Source organism: Enoplosus armatus, chromosome 9, assembly GCF_043641665.1.
Source record: "Enoplosus armatus isolate fEnoArm2 chromosome 9, fEnoArm2.hap1, whole genome shotgun sequence".
NCBI lineage: Eukaryota > Metazoa > Chordata > Actinopteri > Centrarchiformes > Enoplosidae > Enoplosus > Enoplosus armatus.
In genome coordinates this window covers 12,750,606-12,774,303 of record NC_092188.1, presented here as the reverse complement: position 1 = coordinate 12,774,303, position 23,698 = coordinate 12,750,606, and the positions used below count along the sequence as shown (strand labels likewise).

General features: G+C 41.1%; 1 protein-coding gene across 1 annotated transcript; it reads left to right on the top strand.

Annotated features, from left to right (window-relative positions):
• Positions 1 to 826: 826 nt before the first annotated feature.
• On the top strand, positions 827 to 23,020 carry LOC139290700 (uncharacterized). Its single transcript, XM_070912540.1, has 11 exons — positions 827 to 954; positions 1,123 to 1,235; positions 1,355 to 1,500; positions 1,634 to 1,787; positions 3,223 to 3,335; positions 3,452 to 3,575; positions 4,824 to 4,916; positions 5,570 to 5,638; positions 10,748 to 10,801; positions 14,980 to 15,132; positions 22,309 to 23,020. The coding sequence occupies exons 1-11, from the start codon at positions 888 to 890 to the stop codon at positions 22,501 to 22,503; spliced, it is 1,281 nt and encodes a 426-aa protein (XP_070768641.1). The 5' UTR covers positions 827 to 887; the 3' UTR covers positions 22,504 to 23,020.
• The last annotated feature ends 678 nt before the right edge of the window (positions 23,021 to 23,698 follow it).

Below are 23,698 nucleotides of genomic sequence, written 5' to 3'. Positions count from 1 at the left end.
AACGGATGGTTAATAATAAAAGTACAGACAGCAGGATAACTGTTAACTTAACTATTTTGTGGCGGTGTTGTTACCTTGTTGTCAAATAACTGTGTCAATGGTAGGTTTTAAGAGCTGAGTTGGCTTGGTAATGTCTGCAGTTAGCATTAGCTTTACTACTAGCAGCTAATCTTTCATTGCTTTGTCATTCAATTACTTCTCACACTACAGCGATGTCGATAGATGTTGTATAAATTCATACTGTTTGTCAACAGTTAGATAACGTTTAAGTTTAATTACCTTAATACACAGCCGAGTAATGGGATTCCGTATTGATTATAAATTTTGATGGCAATTTCAGTATCACTAGCGTCTCTGTCATTCGTTTATTTACAACAGAATTGTAAAAAACTGTGCGTACATTTGACGTAACTGCCCATTGGTTGAAATCCAGAAAGTTCCAGATGCGTCAAAGGGTTCAGCTTCAACGCGTTACCTCAATGGTCTACACGCTTGTCAATCACATCGAGCACCCGCCCACAAATAGAACCGTCTAATTAATTTAAAGCCCGCCTTAAGTAATCAGCGCCTTGCAGTAATAACATTTAAATTGCCGAAGTTTAAGGTTACGTCAGTGTTAAAGCATACGTTTAAAACGCGATGGCTAACAATGTTGGGGCATATAAATGTTTGCCTTTCAATTGATTCAGTGTAAAAAAGGTTATTTCAGGACCGTTTATATTATGTCCACTACCTCTCTCCGTAGCAGCCACCCAGTCACTTCTTAGAGCATGCGCACTGCGTCTACTCAACTATACTTGCTTTCCACGCGTGTGTAAGACTAGCACTTTGGGAAAAGTCTGTTTTGAAGACAGAAATTGTGGTTATAAGACGTGTTTTTCATCACTATGGGGGGACAGGCAAAGGGCAAAAAGAAAAACAAGCCAAAGAAGAAAGACAACCGCCCAAACAGGGGTAATTTCCTTCAGTGGTTCAACATTGTGCTTGATATTTACAGTATATAACGTCAACCTCGCAGACAGCAGTTAACGTCAGTCGAAATTAACCTTTGATTTCAACTCTTGACTTTAGGAGACCAAATGAGACAAAACTAACGTTGACTCTCCACTTATCTATTCGCAGAAGATGCAGGGTTTGTTGGATTGTCACCTCAGGAAAGGATGAAAGTAAGAATGCATGAAAAAGCCAAGAAGAAGACAGCTGAGAAGTACTCTGTGCAACAACTACTAGAAAAGGTAACTTTGACAAGATATTGCCAACAAAGAAATGACCCAGATCTGTCATGCTTTGATATGTATTTTTAATTCTGGTCATCTGCTGCATGTTTGTTATCTCGTGATCATCTGTTGTACAGACGGAGGAATGCATGGACAGTTTTGACTTTGAGATGGCTGGCCTCTTCTGTCAACGAGCCCTGGATGTGGAGTCCGACAACCTGCAAGCTCTAGACATGCTTGGACACATCTGCTCTGAACTAGGAGACACACAGAAAGCTAAGGGAATATCCTTTATGCAGTTTCTTCCTTCTTGTTGTTTGCATGTCAGTAATTAAGTCCTTTCATTGAAACAATGTTACATTTCAGTGCTGTTTGAGTGCAGTGGTGGTTGTAGCCTCTTTGACCAATTTTCTCTAAGTATTTCTGCGAGCGGTGGAGCTGAGCCCAGATGTAGGCCACAGTAAGTACATGTACCTGGGACAAATCCACACAGGCCAGGAGGCTGTGGACTACTACACCAAAGGCATACAAGTCCTGCTGTCTGTATTGGACAAACAAGCACAGACCACAGTGAGTGAACCCCCATACACACATTGTCTTTATGGTTTAATTAGTTATACTTCCTCTACATCAACTAGGGAGAAATGCCATTGCACCCAAGGCCTTATGCTAGCGTAATGTTATGTGTCTTCACAAGAGGGTGCTGTTGGACAATGTATCAACTATCTATATCTATCTATCTATCTATCTATCTATCTATCTATTGATCTATCTATCAATCTATCGCAAACAAACATGTCAACTTGTCGTGACAGAGATCCAGAGCAGTGTCAGTTCAACTGAATGACTCTAAAGGAAAGACTTGGTAGTGCACATACTCAGCGCATTACCTATTACGGTGTCATGTCAGTCTTGCGTCACTCATGACTCATTTCATTCTTAAAAATATTACTAATCACATATTTACACTACAGGTTGTACACCTTGTTACATCCTAACAACCCATATTTTATGAGAGTGTAAACCAGAGGTCCTGTGGCAATAATCTGAGCTTCTTGTTACAAATGTTTTTCTTTTGAAGCACCATCACCTTAATCACTAATAATAAGCTTCTTTAAAAAAAAAGTGTGAGAAAGAAGAAACCCTCAAGCCTCCCCTTTTTCATAACTTTCCTTTTGATTTTGGCTACTTTTTTGTTGTCCCTGTTCAATAGTAGAAAACCTTTTAAAAACATTTTCCCAAGTTACCTAAGACCTTTGCTCAAGTAAGCATCCAGGGGTATTTTAGCATTTTGAGCACATAGTAATAATGTTCCATGTAATAAAAGTGTAATATTAAAATGACTGCAAACAAACTGATAGGAAAAAAGTAAGACAAAGGAGAAAATGTAATAGGACATATTGTAGTGTTGGCTTAGCTTTAAGGTGTTACATTAATCTAACAGTGTCTTGATCTGTTTGTTGTTGTTAGTAACTGTACTTACAGTATTTATAACATAGGATATAAAAGTTGATCCGACTTGACTCGAACAAATGTTTTATATAGCAAGGAAAAGGAATGAACTATTATGTATAACTGAAATCTTCATAGGCCTTTTTCACAGCAGCCATTTTGGCTTGTCATGGTAGGAAAAGCGCTGGTGTTACTAATAACATTAACAATGGCTCCATTCTATTCAATTGTCCCAGTAATCCGTGACAATGAGCCAGAGTACACAATACCATACCCTGAAACCAAAGCAGATAAATGTAATTTGGCTATCATTAATTTTATTATTTACACCGTTTACTTCTGTGACATGTCAAGATGTCCTCCGTTTAAAAAAAAAAAAACAGGCCTATTCAGGTTCCCTGGGAATATAAGGAAGTTATGCAGTGTTTTCCTTTGTTGGATAACTTAATTGTTAACTAAAAAAATCTGCATGCCCTGTTCACTATCTTTTGATTTATTATACTTTATACTAACTTTTGACACTTTTAAAGACATCTGTCCTCTTCTCTTTAAGCAGGATCAGGCCGGAGCTGCTGCCCGTCCAGATGAGGACCCTGAGCTCCCCACAGCGAAGGATGTTTGTGTAGCCTACTGCTCCATCGCAGAGATCTACCTAGCAGACCTCTGGTACTGAAGCACACAGAGTTACACTCTTGACACGTATAACCCCATTTCATGTTACTGCTTTGATAATGAGTTGGGATTTGTCTTGTCTTTGTCTGTGTGTGTGTGTGTGCATGTAGCATGGCAGAGGGAGCTGCAGACAAGTGCAGAGAGTTCATTGATAGAGCATTACAGTATCACCATGACAACCCTGAGGCTCTACAGCTCATGGCCAGTTACCTGTTCAGTACAGAGAGAAACCAGGTCAGTACACACACACACACACACACACACACACACACCCGGGATGAGTTATCACCACATTAAAGCGGGAATCTGCTGAGTTAATTATTCTGAGCAAATTGAATTGTATGCCATTAATCAGCAGATGGACACATACATTAACACGCACACACACAGACAGGTCATGCAGATAGGAATGTTAATTACTGGGCAGATCATTGAGGTCATATAGTCATCTGATAAAGAGAGAGAGATGAGAGAGATGAGAGAGCAGCCTTTTGGACTCAATTTGGAAAATAAGCCAAAAGAACTTTGCAGTCTGAAGCATCTGACAAGAGTTCGGAAAAATAATTCTCTAGTTTTACTAGTTTTTAAACATGTCGCAGAGATATTTAAAGTTTAACCAACTGTTATTAAAGGCAGACAACATTCAAGGCATCACCTTTCTGTGAGAAGCTTAAGAATGCATATCATTTTGTTTTTGTAAGAAATTTGAGGTAAGAACTTAACACCTGTGAGTTATTCAGGTCACTAAGGTATCGTTGAGTTGAATAAAACAAACAAGTTTCATCTATTTATTGTTCTCTTATGTTGTAGAATAAAATGTGCTACGAACGCAATTCATTTCATATTTTAAGACATAATAACCCCTCGTCCTGTGTTTTCTGGGAGCAATTTTAAGTAACATTACCGTCACTCGTGACTCAGATTTCTTACAGAGGGTAAAAATGTAGTGAAAATTGTTCACAGCGACATCTTTGGATTATCCCGAGTAACTAGTGCATTGTTAGTGGAAAGGCACGATCATTTTTAAATTCTGTGAGCACCACAAATAACATTCAGTTCACCTCCTTTGTATCGGCAAGGATATCACAAAACCTGAGCAAAAAAAAGCAAAACTTTCTTTAAAAATCTTCATCTTCTTACATCACCAAATTGAGGAAAAACGAGATTCTGTAGAGTTAATGTGTAATACTGTGTGTAAGCTGTAGGGGTCAGGCTGGCTCCAGTCACACTTCACAGCACCCCACATCCAGCAACAGTCTATTTTGGAATACTCTGGTAATGATTTTGACCGCAAATTAATCAAAAGGTTATCGATATCTATAGAGCATTCAGGATCCAGCCTGTAAAAGTTAAACTCATGATTTGAACTTCCCTTTTAGTTGATTTGTTTGTCTTCATCTGTGCGTATATTTGCGGGTTTAGTTGTACAGTCATACGTGTGCCTGTGATATTACACACACATATGCATTTTGCCGTCTTCAGGAAGGCAGAGAATACCTGTTGAAGAGTGTTGGATTGTGGCTACCTGCCCAGAAACAGAGTGCAGCTTCTTCCAGCACAGAGGAAGACTTGCAGGTGAGTTGGAACTGTGCTTGGTGTTTCTCTGACAGCAACCCTCATAAGATCCCAGTTTATTTATAAAGCACTTTCAACTAACAAGATTGTCACAGTGTGCTTTGCAGTGAGCACACACATAAGGACACCGGTAGAGATAAAAACTAAGATAATGAAACGAGGGATAATAAAAAAGAAAAGATGGAACAAATACTTGTGTGTGTGCCTGTGTGTGAAGCGAGTGTTGATATCAAAGCTCAAGGCAACACCAGGAAAGTGTATAAAGGATAAGTAAACACATTTACCACATGAAATTTGACAAAGAGAAAGGAATGGCTGTAATGTCAAAGTTAGGATGGATTCTAAATGACACCAAATAAATGGTACCTGTGTTTACATTCAAATGTGGAGAAAATGTGATATAAGGGGGGTTGGGGTGATGATTTGAGACAAAAATCCCAGTGGCACCACTGTTATGACTCTTATCTTCAGGAGCAGGTTGATCTGAACTCAGCCTGCTGACACTTTTGCTGTGATTAACAGCCTCATGGCTGCAGAATGTTTTGTACCTTGAAATTGGATCGTTGTTATTATCAGACAAAGGAAGAACTATGCTTGTGGATGCTTGTGTAAACACTCACTGTAGGGGTGGCGGCCTTGTCCTTTTTCTCCAGAATGAGATTCCTCCATACGAGTCTCGCATCACCACAGCCAAACTGCTCATCGAGTCCGAGGAATACGAGGTAAAATGTGGTGTGTTGTGCTCGTACACTCTGCTGTTTTTGGTCTGTGTATGTTTCATGTTGTTAGGCCGGCCTGGCATTTGTATGTGTGTATGTGCATGCGTTTGTGTGCTTTCCTTTCTAGTGAGTAGCACTGAAGGTGGGAAGGCCATGCCTGGTCTTTATCCCCTCCGGAGTTCAGTGTCAATAATTGAAGAGTGGTATTTACAGAGAGGGACAGGGGTAAGAGGGTGCACAGCGGAGGAGGGATGTGAAGGGGGGGGACTGCTGTCTGATGAATTGCTGCCATATCCGTGATACAGCGCACTTCAAAATCACTCATCAAATTTGAGTATTAATGGCCTTGATTTTAGGAGCTCACTGCCTTCAGTTCAGCGCTAAAACCCCGAACAGTCATTAACGCTCGAAGTCATTTTCTGTGATTACTGCCTCACCAACAGAAATTCAGCTATTTTCTGTTGTGATCCAGTGATTAATTTGTAGTCACTCTCGTTGAGTGGTTTATGGTTATCACTGACAGGAAATGAGAACAGTGTCCTTTTTTTCCCCACTCACTCCCAAACGGCTCAGCTGCAGTTATATCTGTGTGTGTGTGTGTGTGCGTGTGTGTGGAGGGGGGGGGGGTGTCATGTGTATCAGTAAAATGACAACGTCTCGGTCCACAGTTTCTGACATGTCGTTTGTCTTCATCCTCCTGCTGGTGTCATCAGGCCTGAAACACAAACTGCACACATTCTGAGTGCTTCATAACGTGAATATTTTGCTGTGTACGCACGTATGCATATATACCTCCATGCACAAGTTTGGTCACATTTGCTTTCAGCCACCAGCTATATGAACGTTTCTGACGGAAATTGAGCTTAAGGGTGGATGTAGAGTAGAAGCAAGCTATTTTCTGTCCGTCTCTCCCAGGCTGGGACTTAGCCGGATTTGATAGGAACATCCTCTCTTCTCTTTCCTTCCTCTACTCCTCTGTCAAACACACACACACACACACATACACACATACACACACACACACACACACACACACACACACACACACACACACACACACACACACTCATTTTTGTGTTCACTATCTCTCCCTGTGGACTAAAAATCTATTCACAACTCTAAACTCTGTGTAAAGTTGTGTGCTTCCACACTCTAGTGTTATCAGTTTGAAGGCTACCTTCTTAGCAGGGTGCCAGAATGCGACGATTGTCTGTATTTTTTCCCTATTGAATATTTTGTTTAGCCCAAACTGAGCCAAGGCTTTGAAATTTAAATTTAATTTATTTGCCAAAGAAACATATTAAAGCAATTTTAGTGTTTTGTGTAGCTGCATAGAGTAAACAGCTATTTCTGGTAAAAAAAAAAATGTTGTTTCTTGTTCCTAATTGTTCCTGAAAATAGTCTTAGAGTATCACTACCATGTACTACCATGTTCTTTGTTAAAAAGCCCTTGGCTGCTGTCTGTATGAATGCAGTTTGGTGTTGTCCATTATGTGGTTTGAGTTTGAATTGGAGTAAATTAGAGAAATAGAAAAAGAAATGTCATAGTGTGATTACTTTGGCCAGATTCTATGGGTGTTTGATATTATCTCGCAAGTTATTGGAGAAAAATCACTGTAGTGCATGATGACAAAATTATTTTTTTTTCCCCCCCAAAGGCTGTCAATGCATCTCATTGTTTGTAATCACTTAACTAGGTGACAGTCTAAACAAGAACCTCACACATTAATACGTATGACCTTCGCTGTCTGAATTAGCACCTCTGCCCTTTTTTCCATGAAGGTTTCTTAGGGTTTATTTCATTAAAGGGAATTAATTTCTTACGACATTAATAGAGGTGGTCACCAATTCAGCGCCAGTGGGCAGCCTCTAAAATAGTAAAGATTAACCCATAGTAGCTTTTCATGAAAAGCTCAACATGAAAGTAAATTTGGCTGAGAAAGTTGATTAAAGATGATTAAAGTGTTGCATTGTGTAATTGTCTCATTTCCATTGAACAGTGGGCTAATTCATTCTTGAAAACACCAGTTTCACGACTGCTGCTCTTCCTCTTCGTCTTCTGTTTCAGCAAGATGTGGATCTGTGCCACTTAATTTGATTGTTTTTGAGGAGAAACACTTGAATTCATGCCAAAATGTGTTTGTGATTTCCGTAGCTGTAATGGAAATTGAGTAGAAGCACATGAGGGGTGCTTGAAAGCAGCATCAATGAGACAACTGTGTAGGTATCATTGTCCTGCAGCTTGACGTTTTAAGTATTTCTGAGACAGTTTCTGCAGTGCAGAAACAACTAGATAATTAATAGGTTGGTTGATGGATAGAAGATTAATTGACAACATCATCACCATAGTTGATTAATTGTTTTTAGTCATTTATCACTCAAAAATGCTAAACATTCTTCCAGCCTCTAAAATGGGAGTGTTGGTTGGAGAAAAGAAGCAATTTGATTGTAGCGCTGTGGACATTTTTCTCTTTATTTTTATATCATGTAGACGGAACCAGTGCCGAAAGGATTGGTTGATTAAAAATTGATTTAATTAGTCAATCACCAATTTTAATTGAATTGTTTAAGTAATTTGTAAAGGAAAAACACCAACCATTCTCTGGGTCCATCTTCTCCAATGTGAGGATTCTTTGTTTTTCTCTGTTTTACAATGAACAACAATGCGGCCCTCAGAAAACTCTGTTTCCACACATGCGCACACACACACACTACCATCATCATCACCCATCACCATCACTAATTCACGTGCCACATAGACAGACAGCCAGCCACCCTCCCCTCACAGCCATTAAGGTGTCTGTTCGGCGTAGCTGTCACAGCAGCTGATGGTTAGTTACTCTCCCTGTCGTTGTCACTCTTGTTTGCTTTCAAGTTATTCATTGAACATTTCTGTTCTTAGATTTAGCTCACGATGGAGCGCAGCTTGTACTTTCCAATGTTGCTTGCAAGTACAGTTAGCACTGACATCCTCAGGATTTATTTACTTAAGTGTAGACGTCCCTGTCTGTGGGTGCGTGCGTTTGTGTGTTTGTATGGGTTTCTGTGTGTTGGAGATACGGCTTGCCCTCGCTTGTAAAGTGATTTGTCTTTCTCCTGTCTCTGCTGCGCGCTCCGGTAAAATGATTCTGTTAAACAAAATTGCCTGAAGATTACACACACACACACACACACACACACACACGCACACACACAGACTGCACACGCACACAATGGCCATTATAAATGAGTTCCTCCCCGGAGTGCTGCTTTTTTTTTTTTCTTTAACAGGTCTTGAAATAAAGAGGACAGCATGTACATAGTGTCTTTGGCATGTGTGTTTGTTTGTGTGTGTGTCTTAACAGTGCACCATTGCTGTTCATGGACCAGTTTCACATTGTTTATTAAGATACTTTTTTGTACCCTTCCTTCCAATTTTCTCTCTTTTTCCTTCGTAGTACCCCCTCTCTTCCCGTTATCTTCACGGGAATATTAATCTTGTTGTTGTTTAGAGCGTGAAGCGGCTTAAAAAATCTCTGAATCTTTAATCACTCGCCCCTGGGTTGACTAGTGTAGTTAGGAAGGGGTACAGTTGGAGACGATATAATGGTTCAATGCGCACTTATCCTGGCTCCCAGATATCTCTTGTTCTATTTTTGTTGCTCCAAAACTGCCTGCTCTATCAGTTGTTTCATACCCAGACAGATCTTTACTCGTATCTCGTATATCTAGTGCTTGGCTTGAATTACTGTGCGTGTGTTTGTGTTTGTGTGTGTGTTGTGTGTGTGTTGTGTGTGTGTTGTGTGTGTGTGTGTGTGTGTGTGTCACATCGGTGTGATACAATGAAAGTCAAGTAGATAATTCTGACGCTGGGCATGAATCCATTCATCATCAGCTGGGATTAGGTGTTTTTGTTTGTGTATTTTTAATCAGTCATTAATTAATTAAGGACAATGGGTTTTCAGCTGATAATTGGTCTAGCAATCAATCACCCGACTCCCTGGCATGCACATCTGCACACTCTTAACGAGATACTCTCAATTAACCTGGCTCTCCCTCAGTCTACTCAGGCAACTGACCTCTTTATCGCCACCGGAAGCACACGGGCTTAATGAAAAGAGTAGAGAACTCCAAAGAGCAGGAGGGCGGAAAAATTAGGAAGCTCTGCAGCTAATAAGACTGCCTTAACAAGAAACAAGTGCTGCTCGTTGTGCTCACTGTTGTGTGTAGCTTTGTTGTAGTGTCTGACTGTGCAGTGGTGTGTGCGTGCGTGCACAGGTCTTTTTATTCTTGCCCTTCACCATGGGTGATTGGCTAACAGTCGCCTCCAACCTGAAGTTGACAAAAATCAATATATCATCACCTGGGGCCTCACACACACACACACACACACACACACACACACACACACACACACACACACACACACACACACTACAACCACAGAATCCGCAAGGAGAGAAGCAGAGCAAAACAAACACACAGCCTACTTTAGTCAAGGTCTGTTTTCTGTAATAGAAACTTCCCACAGAAACTGACCCAGACAGTGATGCACTATGGCAAAGGTCACCTAACATTAAACTCCTTTGAGACCTCAAACATTAAACTTCATTGCGACATCAAACCTTCTCTCCGAGGGGTGGGGGGGATTCAGGCATTGCGCACTATGGAGTGGTGCGGATACTGAGAATATATTGACTGCTAATGTCGGTAAATGGATTAAAAGGGCTATCGAACAGAGCGGCCAAAGTGACTATTGACTGCGCGATAAGCACTGGTGAGTGTGTCTATCGACGGCCATGTCTGTTGTCTTGTTGGTATTGATGATGTTGTGTATGGGACGCTGCCCTTATAGATGGCTTATCAGACACTCTGATCACTCTGATTGATCGCGCTGCCTGGGAGATGCACAACACTGTGAGCAACCACACCGCGTTTGTCCGTGCGTGTTTGTGTGTGTGTGGGTCGAGGCCGTATCAGAGAAGAGACTATGAGTGTGTTCTGATGAATTTGTTAAACCTAAAAAAGTTATTTTCTTGTAGGACTATCCTCTGATGTTTTTTTAAAAAGATAATTCCAAATCTCATTTCAGTCTCTTAACCCTCTTTTTCTCTCTCTCTCTCTCTGTATTAGGTGGCAGTAGATGTGTTGGAGGGTCTTCTGGAGGAGGATGATGAAGTCGTCCAGGTAAGCATGAAGCACTTGGCAGTTTTTGTCTTGAAAAAGATCATTCATGTTTTTACTATGTATTTTTCATTAACGGGAGTCAAAATGCTGAGAGGTTTTGTTACTCTGAAAATGTGAAAAGCAGTTTATAATGGGGTTTTTTTGGTTGTGGGGGGGTGGAGAGGGGTTTGGTCCAACTGGTTTTGTATCTCCAGCATGTCTGTCTCTAGCCTGTCTCCAGACCTCTGCATCGCCACCCACATGTCCGATTTGTTCAGTTGGTCTGGTGTTGTGCACATCGACAGCTGTTTCCCTCGGTTGTAGAAACAATCGACTAATCAGAGCTTTGTAGGGATTGAGAATGGGAACAGCAACTTCCTACCTAGCTAGCATGAAAAAATAGCAACAGAAAAATGGACATGTGTGGATGAAAGCATGGATGTGATCAATGCAAGTCGACTTATAGGTCTGCATATTTCTTTGATGGCCTTGACAAACCTTAAATAAACAGCTCATAGCAACCACTACCACAGCTTCATCAGTTTGCTCTCTCTGATTGGCCAGAGCAAAAGAGAACAAAATATCCCGCCCAACAAAAATCATGGACACAATGTCGGGCTGAATGAATGAAGTGTGTGCGTTACTTAACAAAGCACAGGATTAAGTGATGTCTTTTTATATGTCCCCTTGCAGGCAGCCTAATTATTACAGTAGCCACACAATCAGACCAACTTGGAGGCAAATCTTTCATCACCCCAGTGGAAAGGAGAAAGCCTGAGCACTTAGCTGCTTCTGCTGAGACACTCTTGTGTGCGGCTGTCTACACACCCATACTTTAGCATTACCTGCTCGCAAGACTTGCGTGCTTACACACGAGTATGACTGAGAACTTGAATGCCTATTAGAGAGTGGTGTAAATGACAGCATTTTCTGTGCTTTAGTAGGAACTATGTGCTGTCAGTGTGCTCCAAATCCCCACTGTCAGTGGCAGAGGAAGTGAAGGTGTGCCACTGAGTGTCAGATAGAAGATCACGGCAGTCTCTCTCTCTCTCTCTCTCTCTCTCTCTCTCTCTCTCTCTCTCTCTCTCTCTCTCTCTCACCCCCCCCCCCCCCACTCCCCCTCAGGCTCAGCCTCCCACACACACCCCTCAGGCTGACAGATTGAGAGCAGTCATCAGGGGGCTGAACTTTTAAACTCGCTCCAGAGACGCACAGCTGTGACACCTGATTTGAGCAGGCCTACAGCCAATCACACATGTATACAGTCACCAGATGTATTGGTCAGAAAGTGTTTTGTCAAATCAAATCACGGTTATCTTGCTAGTCATATTAGTGATGTCAGAAGTATATGACAGACATTACACCCCCCACCCCCCTCCCTCTTTGTCTTACTCTCTTTCTTATTTCCTCTCTTAAGTTCAGCAGCTAAGTTGTTAGCTCTCGCCTCCGTCTCCTTTCTCTCGTGTATCTCAAAGTTGGAACCTTACTTATAAAATGTTAAGTCTGCACAAACAACTGAGCTAGTTCTTTGCAAATCTTGTTTCAAAGGTATTCTGTTCATTCATGATGCTTTTGTTCTTCCTTCAGCAGCACCATATGGGAACTAAGATGTGCCTTCACTTTGAAATGACAATAGTCCCAGTGATTTGATTGACAGACGCAGCGTTTATTTTATTATGTGTGTTTCTGTCTGGGATTGTGGAAGGGAAGAGTGGATTTTCTGAAGTTCTTAATTAGCTAACTTTGTCATGTTTTAATTTTTGATATATACGATATATACAAATATTTCACAGTGGACCATCTGTAAAGAATTTCCTAGCCTTGTTCTTGCTGTTTTGAAGATATGCAGTGGTTCTCATTTGTGAAAAAGTTAAGATTTTGAATTTAAGTGACCCAATTTCACTCTTTCTCTCTTGAATACACACACACAGACACACACACACACACACACACAGACAGACACACACACAGACACATATATATATATATACAAGAACACATTTTTTCTATGTTCTGCATTCACAGAAAATGTTTCAGTGATAAAAATGTCATACTGCTGGTTCTGCAACATTACTACATTTATCCAGTGCTGCTGTTGTTCTGATAAGTATTGCTGCAGGGGGTAGCCTCCCACTCAGCATGCTGAGCGGCAATTCTGAATTCAGTGTGGCATGCCTTGATGTGTTTGTTAGCTAAATGGTTGATTTGGCAGAGGTGCAGGCCCCTACTGCCTCTGCCCTCAATGAATAATGAATAAAGCTAATATTTGTATCTTGGTGCTTGAAGAACAGTGGGTGGGTGATCTTTGGCCTTACAAGAGAGGCGCACACACACCTCCAGAGTCCAAGTTCAATGAGAGATGAACATGATTGTGTTTAGAGGTGGAAGAGCAAGCATAGCACAGTGTAAGTGATTATGTAGGAGAAAAAAGTGTGATTATGGAAAAGGAAGAGAATGAGCTGGTTTTGGTGTGTTTCAGCATACTAACTTAAAGTTAAAAATATGCCTCCTCTCACTGTTGCAACAGGATTATTTCAAAATAACGTTCTAGGTTTTTTCACCATACATATGTTCATCAGGTGCCAAGAGGCCCTTAACACTGAACTCTACACAGTGCTCTCTTGAATTGAGTGATGCTCACACATCTGATATCTTGCTAAGGATTGTACTGCAACAGAAGAGGCTAAGTTATTAATATTTGCAAATGCGTACAATTGAATAGTTTTGGAAAATACACTACTTTATTGTAATAAAAGACAGCTTACCTACTGGAGGGACACAAGATAATGATCTATTATTCTTGACTTTATATTGTTCTCCCAGTGATTGATCCGGTTGTTCTCTGTTGGCCCAATCTGATCCAGTTGTTGACATGTTGTATAAATTAGATTTTGAGAAAAATTGCCAGTTATTTGCCACATTGATGGATCTAAAGCTGTGTATTTAAAATAAGATGATACTATTGGTCTCCTTGTGAAAATGTGGCAAATGGTGGCAAACCACCTTGATGCTTGAAGAAAGTCCTTCATCAAAAGCTTGACTCAGTAAGGGAATATTGCACAGACTGGAGTGTGTGGATGCTTTTCTTATTAAGTAGCCATTGTAGCTGCCTAAAGTAATATGCATAGAAAGGAAATAAGATATTACCACACTAGAACATAAAAATCAGCAGAAAAAAATGAAACATGGCACCACCATCACTGTAGAAGTGGGAAATGTATATATATGTAAATTCACAGCCTGTTATTCATAGATGCTGATTTGTTTTGCCAAAGCAGGTAATTTGCCTGGAAACCCACGGCAACGTTCACATCCCATCATCACGTGATTCTAGCCACTCGTGCCCTTCTTACTACGTGTTAATCAGTCGTTTCGCACATTTGCCGCATTTTCATGTAAAATGTTGTTTTGCAAATTACATTTTTGTATCCAAGGTTATCAAAACATGGTCACAGGAATAGTGATGCAATTTTTCCAGAGAGTTGATACCCGAGGAGGCGATGTTTTACATTGTTTACATTTAATGCCCTGCTCTGAAGCGGGTTATGTTATGGAGCTGAAGTTACCATGATGATGTATATCGCTTAGAAATGATCCACCAATGTAGAACCAGAAAACCAGAGTCGAGGCCGAGTCAGCTTGTTAGCCCACTAATCCAGCTCTCCAGGTCTCTGAGACAGGCCCCAGCACTGTGGTACTTCTGTACTTCCTCTTCTAATTTAATAGCAAAATATTGTCCACAACACTACCGATTATTATATTATCTTTTAGTATGTTTCAATAAAGTAATTGCATCTTTGCTATAGAAAGATTAAAAAAAAACAGTTGGTAGTGACAGATGGTAAGATGGTCAAGTCAAAGATTTGAATTGATTGTGAAGCTACAATATGTGCACACGTGCATTTACATTCATGCAGCATTTGTAAATGAGTGCAATATACTGTATGTCAGGATTGGATCAGTTATTATGTGAGTGATGGATTGCTTGTGTGTTTGTGTGTGTGTGATTCCATGTTATATGTGTGAAACCCGTTTGTCAAAGAAGGATAGTGGGATTTCATGCAGACATGCTCTGTGAGGGTTACAAATCTGTTTCCCTTGTCACAGCTCACTTACTGCAACAAAGAACACTTTCTCTCTGTCTAAATTTCTGCACCTCACGCCCCCTCAACCCGCCTCTGTTTCTCTCTGCCTCCCAGGTGTGGTATCTCTCCGGCTGGGTGTGCTACCTCCAGTTGGAAAAAGCAAAGGAGCAGCAAGAAAGAGAGGGAAGAGAAGTGACGGAGGAGGAGATGGAGGAGTGCAAGGCATTGAAGGAGGCGGCCAGGTCGTACCTGACCAATGCTAAGAAGGTAATTCAGGTCAAGATAACTGTCTTAGAATCTGCCCACAAATGTAGATACAGTATAGTTCCGCTTCATCTCTCGTATGAATTGACTAATTCTTGAACAGTACGCGGCCAATGGGGGAATGTAATTAAATACATTTACTCAAGTACTGTACTTAAGTAGAAATCTGACATACTTGTGCTTTTATTTAAGTATTTCCATTTCAGGACACTTTACACTTCTACTCCACTACATTTATCTGACAGCCATAGTTGGTTCCTAGTTAATCCAAAGGTCCGAGTTAGTCGATTAATCGACTAATCGTTTAAGCCATTTTTCATGCAAAAATGATTAACATTTTATGGTTTCATTGTCTGAAATGTGACAAGTTGTCTTAAGTTTCAGGAAAATAGAGATGAAAACTAGCTCCACCTCTAGGGTTAAATGCTGCTTAAATGATAATGCATGAGTAATAATAATCTACTGATATAACACTCACTGGCGCCCTTTTCTCTGCGTTGAGTAGTTTTACTTTTGATTACGTACTTTTACTAACTTATAATGCACTTTTTACATGTTATGTTGTATTTAGTGTGGTGTTGGTACTTTTACTTAAGTACAGGATCTGAATACTTCTTCTACCTCTGTGCACAGTTACTGTGAGCACAGATACATCCAGTCACAATAGGACTCCTCAGAACCCGTACTTGTCAAATAAGTACATGCAGTACTGTGAACATGAGAGGATCCCAACTAAGCTCCATTGTAGCCACAGAAATGTCATTTTGTACAATCTCTAAGAGATTTAAATATACCCCTGTTTCTCTCCCATTCTCCCCTCACACACACACACACACACACACACACACACACGGAGTGATGCGTCTCATTCATTCTGTCATTCTGTCAGGGAGCAATGCCTCTATGGAGCTGTGATTCATGTTAGTCTAAAATCCAATAGGCTTGTAAATCAGACAGCACAGACTGAGGGATGGCAGGCCCCACCTACGATTTTTTTCTTCTCTTTACTTTCTTCTCCTTTTCACCTCTCCACCCAACTACCCACCCTCCCTCCTCCTCTTGCGTCCCATCGTGTTCCTCTACAGATGAGTGGGGGCAGCAGAGTGGCGATATATTGATGTCTGTCTCTCTGGCCAGCAGTGTAGTGACAGTCCTGTCTAACCAGCATCCACTAGGGATGTCCACAACTGAGACAGGAGTGAGGTGGGCTTTGAGCTGCAAAGAGGGAGAATTGAAGAAATTGTGGGGAGGAAAATAAAGGCACAGGGCGCATATATATATTTGAGCTGCCAGCTTTGTGGTGAGTTAATAAAGAAAAAAAACAAATTGAAAAAAATGGAATTGGAAAAATAGGGGGAATTAAGTACTTCGCCATTTTTTTCACAGAGAGAAAGAATGCAAAGGAATAAAAAGGTGAAAGAAGGGTAAAAGAATTGGGTGAGCCGTCAGAGCGTGACAAGTAAACAGCATTGCTGTTTCTTTGTAGAGTGAGTGAAGCAACAGGCGCAGAATAATGTGAAAGGTAAATGCATGAACACCTTGAAGACCTTGAAAAGGTGAGGTGGAATGTGGAGAGAAAACAGCCCCCCTCGTGGTGCACTTAATTCCTCAGCTCAACACTTTTACTCATATGTGTGTGCATCCCTACATTGTGCAGTCGAGATTCTCCCTTGTTTATATCAGAGCTTTGTTTCTGAGCATCACTGTGAGTGTTAATTATTAACGATGAGTCAGTCTGCTAGTTAAAATGGGCTCCAACATGGAAATGAGGCCTCAAAGCCCAACGGCTTGTTTTGGCGCCAGTCCACTTCTCTGCATACTTTATGACTTTGCTGTGTGTGTGTGTGTGTGTGTGTGTGTGTGTGTGTGTGTGTGTGTGTGTGTGTGTGTGTGTGTGTGTGTGTGTGTGTGTGTGTGTGTGTGTGTGTGTGTGTGTGTGTGGTAGACATTGAGAGAAAGAATGCGGGTATGCGTAGGCGCACCTTATGTGGATGCACATATTTAATTATGGTTGTGTGTGCCAACTTGCATATCTAATTATTTGTTAAGAAATGTCTTCATTATTCATCTCTTCTGTGATCGATACACGTGCACACACTTACACACGCGTGCACGCACGCACGCGCACACACACACACACACACACACACACACTGCATTCAGCTGAGATGCTCTAAAAGGAGTGATGGGGAAGAATGGATGGGTTGAGAGGACATGAAATAAGTGTGGGAGAGGAGCAGGAGGGTGTGCAGGAGTAGGAGAATGAAAGGGGAGGCGTGGAAGGAAACAGATTGGATGTGTGTGTGTGGGTGCAGGGGGTGTAGCTGGTGAATAGTGGCGAGGGTAAAATCAATAGTAAACCGGACGTGAAATGGAATTTGAGTCTCAGCCAGATAGGGTGCGATTGAGGAAGGATCTGCAGTGTATGCACAGAGGACAATGTTATATATGTGTGTGCATGTGTGTAGGTGTGTGTGAGTGTGCACAGAGGCAGCTAGGGCAAACGGAGGTCAAAAGCTTTACTATTTGATGTGGCTGAAAGGGTATCCCATGAGCATGGATTGTGGGTATGGTTGGACCAAGGTGTGCTTGTCATGTAATTTTAATGCCTTTCCCTTCCAAGGATGTGACTGGAGGACTGCAGTGTTAAGTGTGTGTGTGTGTGTGTGTGTGTGTGTGTGTGTGTGTGTGTGTGTGTGTGTGTGTGTGTGTGTGTGTGTGTGTGTGTGTGTGTGTGTGTGTGTGTGTGTGTGTGTGTGTGTGTGTGTGTGTGTGTGTGTGTGTGTGTGTGTGTGTGTGTGTGAGAGAGTGAGAGTGTGAGTTTGCGGTCAGCCCTCTTGAGACTTCCAGCGACATGCCCTGTTCACGCTCATGAGGGTCTAATCTCAGCCAGTGTCACACCCTTGCCAGTGAAGAGTACGTGTGTGTTTATATGACAGAGTGAGACAGAGAAGTTTTAAGAGGATATAAAATGTGTTGAATCAATTCATCTAATTATTGCCCTCTTACTACTAAAGAGATGAACAGTACGAGAGCTCTGTTTGGTCTTTAAAAAAAGGGACGTTGAGAGGAGTGCAAGATTTTGGAATTATTCTGCCAAAATGGGAGACATGTGTGCGTACATGCAAGCGCAAGTATAAGAGGAGAAAGTATGAAGAGGTATCTATCTCCTTGATAGAAAGGTCATTTGGTGAGAGTGTAGGCGTGCGAGTGAAAGAAAGCCAAAGACGGAGTGCACGAGGGGAAAATGGTCAGGAGACAAGCTGGGAGAATGAAGGCATTAAGAGATGAAATGAAAGAAGAGGTGAAATGAAAAGGGAAGTTAAGCATAGATGTGGAACAGAAGGTGAACAATGATGGAATGATTAGGCTTTCACCACATAATGGGCCTGTTTTTATCCTGCCATGTGAGTTGTAGAAAAAGGTTTCTACCTTGAAATTAGGGGGGAAAAGAATCAGTTTTGGTATGAAGGGTACATTAGTGCTTTATTATTACACGTTTGTCCACAGCATACTGGACAAAAGATAAGCACTTACAGAAAATCTATCCTGGACCATACTACAGATGTATCCAAAGGAATTCAGTTAATATAGAGGAGAAATTAATGAAAGCTTCTCTTCATATTTCTCATGTCAGTACTTGTTCATAGTATTTTTCAAATTCTTTCTTTCTTTTTCATTGTTAAGTCTGTACTGCTGCAGTATAATGACCATAAACAGGGTGAGACCTCATTCAGCTCCAGAAGCACTTATGCTCCATTGTGCACCTGAAGCGAACATAATTCTGTTTTTTATTAAATTCTGTAGGCCTATTCAATTTTGTTGCCATGGATTGGAGCCGTTACTGTCATTATCATGAAGTCAAACTTGCCAACTCTTCTTTGTAGAAGTTTCTTCACTATGAATGCTGCCATGTTGATTTATGCCACATTGTGTGACTTTGTGTCTGGAAACGTGGAGCTCAGAGAATAATGACAACTTTCAAATTGTTTCCCTGTTTAGAAATTTGCCAGTTCTGAGGTGAAGGTACAGTAGCAAAGGGTGTTAAATTTAACAATATGCTTAGCAAAAGTTGAGAAATACAGTAATGACTCAATCTCAGGATACATTGTTGCTGCATTGTGTTCCCACTCAAAATTCATCCATTAAAATAACTGTGACTCACTGGTAGTGACTGTTTGTCCAGTATGACGAACAGTATAGACTTAAAATGAAAAAGCTTTATCATTGCAACAACATCATGTGAGTATAAATAAGAGTTTATAGACATGCTTAGGCACAGCGAGGTTTTGAGCTCATTAAGATGAAATGAAAAATTCCTTTTTAACCCTTTTAGACATCATCCCCGGTCACATTGTATATATGCCAAAGAAAATACCAAATATCAATTTCTTTGTTTTCTTATATCTAAATCCAATCATATTTTCTTCCTGTAAAACAAAATATGACTTATGCTTGCATAAGCTTTAACCAACCAGTTCAACCAATAATATCATGACATCCACTCATCAATCAATCTTCAACTTTTAGCAGCAGTGTTGGTTATGACACGCCGACTTTTCATGTTCAAATCAAATTCCTCCCAATGTTACGTCCCGCCTGCCTTTCCTGTTTCACTCAGAAATGCGACACGATAAAGAAGCTAGATACTCTTGAAATACTGTTTGATCTCTTTAAGCAGGTATAATATTTACCATGTTCACCGTCTTGAGTTTAGTGTGTTAGCATGTGTTAGCAACATTTGCAATTAGCATTAATGTAAAATACAGCTGGGGCTGATGAGGAATGTCATTAGTTTTGCAGGTAGTTGGTCAAGTTAAATTTTGACCTGATGACGTGCAGGAAGAAAAGTCAGGAGATCACCAAAGTTATTATAATTCATCCTCTGGGGACCATATATGCATGTACAAAATTTCACAGCAATCCTTCCAATAGTTGTTGAAATATTTCAATAATAAACTAAAAATCTCAACCTCATGGTGGCGCTAGAGGAAAAGTGTGGGGATCACTAAAGTCATTACAATTTATCCTCTGGTGACTTTGGATGTCTGCCCAAAATTTCATGGCAAGTCATCCAGTAGGTGCTGAGATATTTCAGTCTGGATCAAAGTAGTGGAGCGACACACCGACATTGCCATCCCTGGAGCCATGGCGCTGGCATGGCTAAAAAGAATAGCGAGTAGTAGACAGTGAGAACAGATGTGTCCATGCAGCCCTGCATGTGCGTGCGTGCATGCGTGCGTGCGTGTGTGTGTGTGTGTGTGTGTGTGTGTTGGTGGTCAAGTGTGCTTTGGGCTGTGACTTAGGGCTTGAAAGTAGAGCAAAGTGGACCATGAAAAAGTTATACGATTACATACACTCACACACACACACACACTCACCCACACCCTCCCTCTCTAGGCAGCTCTCTGGGCCGTGAAAGTGAGAAGAGAAAACATAGGCTGTTGTAAATGAGAAATGCCTGTGTTTTTTGCGATGGCGGTGCTGATCTCAGCAGCGTTCGGTGCAGAATGTGTAAAGAATAGCTTCTGTTTGTTTAGCTAGCTGAAAGCATCACAATGAATAATCACATCCTATCCAGCAGACACACTATGCTATTGATTTGTAGGAAATATCACCACGTATAAATACAATTTCCAAATAGCACCCAGTATTGTAGAACATACAGTATTTATTTTGTTGGTGGCACACGTTCACTGTATTTCTTATGTTATTTCTCTTATGCAACTCATATGAAAGACACCCTCCACCTCTTACCTAAGGCTGTAATGTGCAATTATACTGCGTATTGAGCCGAGCGTATTGTAAAGCAAACCCAACTTTTATTCAGAGTGCGGAGCGTTGTGGATAAACATCTCCAGGCATTTCAGAGTGACACTGGCAGAATGAAAATCTGTTTTTTTTTTCCTCTGTATGTGTGTGTGGTGCTCTGAGGAGGCTGAGAGGGTCAGCTCTCCCCCGGTATCAGACCCTGTGCCTGGACCTGGGTCACGCTCCACCTCCCTGGAGCTCCAACCTGGAGAGACAGCATCCACTTAAATATATACACACACACACTACACATTCTTACACTCCAAATGAGTTCCCATGGGACTGCGTGTCTCCTGTCAGGACCTGCTGTTGCTTAGAGACTGGTCCTGGGGCAAAGCAGTCATACACACACTTTTTTCAGTCTGCTGGCCTCGTTACACTTTTAGTGAGAATGATGGCACTCAGCTGCTTATTGTCCATGAGCTCAAATGTGCGTGCGTGCGTGCGTGCGTGTGTGTGTGTGTGTTCGGTAGACTAAATAGAATAATATTCCTAGATCTTATAAACCATTCCCCACTCACCCTCTTTTTTTCTCTCTAGTTTTGTTTCTGGAAAGAAAAGCATAAATATAAATCGCTGTATCAGTTCCCCTTATTCTGCATATGCACACGCGGAAACACAGTGTTATGCTTGCTGTCCGTAGTGGTAGCGCCAGTAGTTTTATCACCCAGCTCCACTTTGAGTTCAGTAATTATACACAAGCAGAGTATTTTACAGAGATAAATCTGCTGCCTGCTTTGAGAACAGGACTTTTTTATCTTGCTCTTTCCCCGCATATTTCACTGAGATAACAACTTGGATTATGTGTGTGTGTACATGCGCATGTACGCCACATAACCATATGTGCTTCAGGATACAAATCTCTGCGTGTGTGCGCATGCATGTTGTAGCAGAGGAAGATAAATGGTCTTTTTTGTCTCCTGTGCAGCTGAACGGTGTATCAAATGTGCTGATTTGCCAAATGAAAGACAAAAACTGTTTACCAGCGTTTTGCGAGCCGTGACTGCCTTGCTGACAGAATGCAGCTGCTGTTGGATATTTCAGGCGGCCTAACCAGCACTCGGAGACTTAAAACCTCAAGGCTGCTCTCTTCCCTCAACTCCAAGCTGCTGCTTACTGATGCCATAGTGATGCACTGTTATCTTTAGTGACACAACGGAAGAGCCTCTGTCGAGAGCTTTTCACTCACCATATCTCATTTCTTGTAATGCCCCCGCAGTATGATTTTGCACTTGTTCGGTCTCAACATTTCTGCTGTATAACCTACTTTCTCTTGAAAATTTCCATTTTTCCCAGTCTACTTACTACCCTATTACACACTTGCATCATCCTTTTTTTGTCTTTTTTTTCTCTCTCCCTCTTCCTCAGCTGTACAGTAAGCTGCGATGTGATGACCAGCCGATGTTGGAGCATGTGGAGCAGCTGCTAGGCGAGCTGGGAGGAGAGATGGAGGGAGAGGAGGTAGATCCAGTCTTGGATGAAGACTATGAACCCTGTAGTGATGATGAGGAGAAGGAGAAGGAGGAGGAGGAGGACAATGCAGAGGCACCCATGGAACACTGACCACAGCCCCTTGCTTGAACTCTATGATTTCACTTTTCCCCATCATGCCTCCCTGTAGTTTAGATGTTCTGGTGCGCTCTCTAAAGTGCCTTTTTTACTGGTTTTCCTTTCACACTCATTTATCAAAGATGAAATTTGAATTCAAGTGAGATGCACAAAAACAGTAGCATTAAAAGCTGTAGTGTACTCAATCTCCTTCAGTCAGTTGTTTAATGCTTTTGGTGAAATAAGTGCATACTTGAGTAATGCTTCCCTTAATCTCCCTGACAGATGTTGATGAAAGAAATTAGTTTTAGAGCTTTACTTCTCACCAGCAGCCAAAACAAAACACCTTTGAATGCTTTTACCTCTTATGCGCACCCACACATTGGTTTCTTGAAGCAAACATACACAGCACATGCTTACACGCACTAAAAAAAAAACCGCACAAAGGTTGCACGTTAATTACTTCCTCAATACAACACCAGCAGTGTTTCCCTCACAGACTGCAGTGAATTGAAATATCTCATCGGGGTGAAAGCATTATTAGAAAACTGTGTCTGCCAGCAAACAGATAATGCTATCTTTACATGTAACGGTTCTAATATTCTAAGTTTATGTGAAATTCTTGAATTTTTATGCTATTCAGTTTATTCTCCTGCCTTGGATTTTCCCCCCTTTTTTTGTTAACTCATTGGATTCAACAAGACAAGACACAATAGAGAGAATTTGACATTAACTTATGCAGCATGCGTTTTCTCTCTCTGCTGAGCTGTTCAAAGTGACTGGCACAAAGCCTTTCAGAAAGGAGAAACGGGCAAGTCTGACTTTTTTCCTTATTTTTATTTTATTTATTTATTTCTTTTTACTATTTTTCACATTGCAGCCTTTTAAAATTCTCACACAGGCTTATGTTGTGTAATGGCATTGATTAGTGTATGGCATTATAGTGGCATGGCACAATAATGGACCCATGCTTTTCACTGTCTTTTCTATATTTCACAATTGAGTGCAGCAAGGTGAACAGGCAGACTTTGTATATCTGAGTGGTAGACCGCTACACATGCAGCTACTTACTGTTGACAAAAGATTGTATCAACAGCAAAACAACCCCCTTAGTGACAATATCGAATACATTTTTCCACATTACACTAATATCTCAGAATCTTACAAACAAACACACATACAGTCCCTCCACGTGTCTCTTACTTTTGTG

Bases quoted from the DNA above. Each gene is read 5' to 3' on its own strand.
- LOC139290700 (XM_070912540.1), top strand. From the start codon at position 888: ATGGGGGGACAGGCAAAGGGCAAAAAGAAAAACAAGCCAAAGAAGAAA. The intron at 1,236-1,354 runs GTAACTTTGACA...TCTGTTGTACAG, and splicing joins TGCAACAACTACTAGAAAAG to ACGGAGGAATGCATGGACAG. The intron at 3,576-4,823 runs GTCAGTACACAC...TGCCGTCTTCAG, and splicing joins TCAGTACAGAGAGAAACCAG to GAAGGCAGAGAATACCTGTT.